The sequence below is a fragment of the Chenopodium album genome, chromosome 18, assembly GCF_948465745.1.
Source record: "Chenopodium album chromosome 18, dcCheAlbu1.1, whole genome shotgun sequence".
Classification (NCBI taxonomy): domain Eukaryota; kingdom Viridiplantae; phylum Streptophyta; class Magnoliopsida; order Caryophyllales; family Amaranthaceae; genus Chenopodium; species Chenopodium album.
Window position 1 is genome coordinate 14,769,450 of NC_137851.1, and position 4,446 is coordinate 14,773,895.

Consider the following 4,446-nt stretch of genomic DNA (forward strand, 5'->3'; position numbering starts at 1 on the left):
AATTCTTTTAATAAAATGTTAAGATATAACAGTAATAGCATGAGTATTATTTTTTTTAAAAAAAAAAGGCCTAGTTTTAGACCAATAACAGGAATGGCATGGGTCTTAGTACAACGCAAAGTAAAACTCATTGTTAGTATAAAAACCCTTGAACCAAGGTAAACGATTTGTTAGTTCCTGGACAAGCCAAAATGGGTAAAAAACAAGGTCTTCAGGGTAACCTGATTCATCATGTCCAAATAGAGCTCCAATCAGATTGATCAACAAATTCCTGCAAATACACTCCCAACACAAGAGCAAATGATATACACACGCACACAGGCTAAACAACAGCTGCTCAAGGATTGAATCAACTAGGAAAATTTTGAAGGCAAATAAATTTCAAAGGAAAACATTTGTCGATGTCAATCAGCACATAATTCAGATAATCAGCACCATACAACAGTCATGACACTACAACTAAAAACGATACAATTGCAGAACCTCAATTGTCAAATGCCAAAATTCAGTCTTTATACCAATTTTAAAAGCTCATTGAAATCCTTCAAATATCAAAAACAGACAGCTCAAACAGCCTATTTCTTCTTCAAGGCAGCCTTGGTAACCTTGGCTCCAGTTGGATCCTTCTTCTCAACATTCTTGATGACACCAACAGCAACAGTCTGCCTCATGTCCCTCACGGCAAAACGACCAAGGGGTGGGTACTCTGCAAAAGTCTCTACAACCATAGGCTTGGTGGGAATCATCTTAACCATACCGGCATCACCATTCTTCAAGAACTTAGGCTCCTTCTCAATCTCCTTACCTGAACGCCTGTCAATCTTGGTAACAAGCTCGGCAAACTTAACAGCAATGTGAGAAGTGTGGCAGTCCAGAACTGGGGCGTAACCGTTGCCAATCTGTCCAGGGTGGTTCATGATGATGACCTGGGCAGTGAAGTTCGCTGCCTCCTTAGCAGGGTCATTCTTGGAGTCAGAAGCAACGAAACCACGCTTGAGATCCTTGACAGCAACATTCTTAACATTGAACCCAACGTTGTCACCGGGAAGAGCCTCTGGAAGGGACTCGTGGTGCATCTCAACTGACTTAACTTCAGTGGTCAGTCCAGTGGGACCGAAGGTAACAAGCATACCAGGCTTCAACACACCAGTCTCAACACGTCCCACTGGCACCGTTCCAATACCTCCAATCTTGTACACATCCTGAAGTGGCAGACGGAGGGGCTTGTCTGAGGGCCTCTTTGGCTCGTTGATCAAGTCAAGAGCCTCAAGAAGGGTTGGTCCCTTGTACCAATCAAGGTTGGTGGACCTCTCAATCATGTTGTCACCCTCAAATCCGGAGATGGGAACGAATGGGATTTTGTCTGGGTTGTAACCAACCTTCTTGAGGTATGAGGAGACTTCCTTAACGATTTCTTCGTACCTACCCTTAGAGTACTTGGGGGTGGTGGCATCCATCTATTTCAGAAACAGGACATGATTAGAATAGCAAAAACAAGGAAAACAAAAACAGACTCCAACAGATATCAGAGGACTAAACATATTGCAGAACTACAAAACAGTTTTAGATTATACCTTGTTACAACAACAGATCATTTGCTTGACACCAAGGGTGAAGGCAAGAAGAGCGTGCTCACGGGTCTGACCATCCTTGGAGATACCAGCCTCAAATCCTCCAGTGGTGGAGTCAATAATGAGGATAGCACAATCAGCCTGGGAGGTACCAGTAATCATGTTCTTGATAAAGTCACGATGTCCGGGGGCATCAATGACGGTACAGTAGTACTTGTTGGTCTCAAACTTCCACAAGGCAATATCGATGGTAATACCACGCTCGCGCTCGGCCTTAAGTTTGTCGAGCACCCATGCGTACTTGAAGGACCTCTTGTTCATCTCAGCAGCTTCCTTCTCGAATCTTTCGATCACACGCTTGTCAATACCACCAAGCTTGTAGATCAAGTGACCAGTGGTGGTCGACTTTCCAGAGTCGACGTGGCCAATGACCACCAAACTGATATGAATCTTTTCCTTACCCATATTGACTTATAGAGTATAAAACTGAGAAATCGAAGATCATTGAGTTAGCAGTCAAATAAAATGCAACAAATCATAAGGCCACATCGCATCAAAACGAAATAAAAGATGCTCAACTGACAACTCAAGTTCAATCACTATGCATAGAATATTTACAACATTGTGACACAAATTCTGTTATTTACAAATTCCATCACACCAAATTAGCATGCAATTTCATATCAGCAATTCATTCAGTAAGCCTCCTCACAGATCAAAGGTCACTTCACAACCAACCTTGAATCAATATCATTTATACAAAACTTTCAACAGTTAATAGATAATACTTTATCTTCCACAGATTTCTGATCACTAGGCCTAATATGTTTACAGTACTGGCAGACGTATACAAGTTATTTCACACTAAAACAAAAGCTAAAAAGTCAAATCAGGTAATGCATCAAGATCAGGGAGTGCATTAAGATCAAGTAATGAATCAACATCACAGGATTCAGACTCCATGAAATTCTTAAACTTTAGGTCATGTTCATCAGCTGACCACACCAAACACTTTTACTCAATTTTAAATCATCAATCATATATCATTTTAACCGATTTATCAATTCAACAATCCAATAACTTCAATATACGAGGATTCATGCGAAAATGAAGCAATTAATCCACAAAACATGAACTAAAACAAAAAATCCACAAAACATGAACTAAAACAAAAGAAAAAAAAAAACATAAAAAATCATAACACAATGTTAAATCCAAACAATCAAACATCATAACATGAAAAAATTCACCAATTAATCTATTTCATCAGATCTGAAGCTTAAACCAATCAGATTACAGAAAATCAGCAACAAAATTTCGACAAAACAAAACCAAAAAACAGTCAAACCAAAATCAATACCCCAAGTAAAGAACAAAATCAATTGCAAAACAAACAATAGGCTGATAAAATTGAAATTATAGAAAGAAAAAAGAGGAGAGAGAAAATGCAAACCTGAGAAAGAATGGAAAAACCCTAGCCGCAGAAGAGAAGAGAGAGAAATGAAGAGAGAAAGAAAGTTAGGGTTTGAGAGAGGCTTTATAGTGCAGCTAAAAGTTGAAGAAGAGTGAATAGTGAGGTGTAAAGAGAGAAGTTTAACGGAAAACTTCTGACCACGTTGCGTTGTTGGCTCGCGTGAAAAAATTTAAAAAATTGAAGTCGGGTCTCCTCTTTTGAGTTTTGATTCCCTCATTTCGATCCGAATTATCGGGTATGTGTATGTGACCCTTTTTTTAAGTTGTCAAGCGGATATACCGAGTACATGCCACTTTTTTTTTTTTTTTTTTTTTTTTTTTTTTTTTTTTTTTTTTTTTGACTAAGGATACAAAATTACATATTAATACTGCAAATAAAATTAACAGCCGCTTCTCCCGCGATTTGATGAGCTCGATGAACGCGTTGCCGATCCGCCTTGTGTATATAACAGTACTGAAAGATTGAGCCAAGCTGTTTAATCTTACGAATGAGCCAAAGGTAAGCAATGTTACCATGGCTATCCCCCCAAAGAAGGGTAACAAAATTATATGAGTTAGTAAAAATCGTGAGAGAGTGGAACCCTCAATCCAAAACCCATTGTAATCCATACATGCATGCCAAAGCTTCTGCGTGCAAGGCTGAAGTACAAACCCCAAAGTTACTCCCACCAATGATCCGAGCATCCACCGGGTCATCATTATCCAAGCACCATCCCATCCCGCTTGTTGAGAATCTTTAAACCAAGACCCATCTATTTGAAGAGAAAGTAAAGCACTCCCTTAGAACCTAGTCCAAGCTGAGCTATGTAAAAAGCAGGCGAAAGATAGGAACCACCAATACCCCCCCACAACATTAGGGGTACTTGCAAGAGCGTTCGAGTTAAGAAAGACAGTATGTGTGTCCATTACCTCCGCAAACTGTGAATCAAACGGCCGGGGTGCCGAAGAATCTGCAAAGATTTTAGAATTCTGACACAGCCATAGACTCCATAGCGTACCAACGAAGGTACCTAAGCGAGAAATAGAAGGTCCATCCTGACTAATAAAAAGTCGGATATAGTCTTGGATTCAATCTGAGAGAGAAAGGTCTCCATAAAATTCTGAGCGGATGCCGAGGCATCCACCCCTCTAACTGATCGTGCACTAAAGCACATTATGAAGAGATGCTGTAAATCCTCTGGATCTGATCTACAGAGGTCACATAACACATCCTGAATCGAAACACCTCTATGATGGAGTTCTACCTTAACTGCAAGAGCACGATGTAGCAATTTCCACAAAAACAACTTCCATTTAGGTTGTAACTAGCGAGACCAAAGAACTTTCCAAAAAGAATTAGTACTAGATTGTGTGGAAGCATAAGAAAGTTGTTGTTGAAGCATTGCGCAACCCGTTTTCACCG

At 39.9% G+C, this 4,446-nt stretch overlaps 1 protein-coding gene across 1 annotated transcript; it reads right to left on the bottom strand.

Annotated features, from left to right (window-relative positions):
• Positions 1 to 379: 379 nt before the first annotated feature.
• On the bottom strand, positions 380 to 3,176 carry LOC145591555 (elongation factor 1-alpha). Its single transcript, XM_081648044.1, has 3 exons — positions 3,025 to 3,176; positions 1,575 to 2,057; positions 380 to 1,457 (listed from the first exon to the last, which is right to left on the bottom strand). The coding sequence occupies exons 2-3, from the start codon at positions 2,034 to 2,036 to the stop codon at positions 576 to 578; spliced, it is 1,344 nt and encodes a 447-aa protein (XP_081504170.1). The 5' UTR covers positions 2,037 to 2,057; positions 3,025 to 3,176; the 3' UTR covers positions 380 to 575.
• Between the last annotated feature and the right edge of the window lie 1,270 nt (positions 3,177 to 4,446).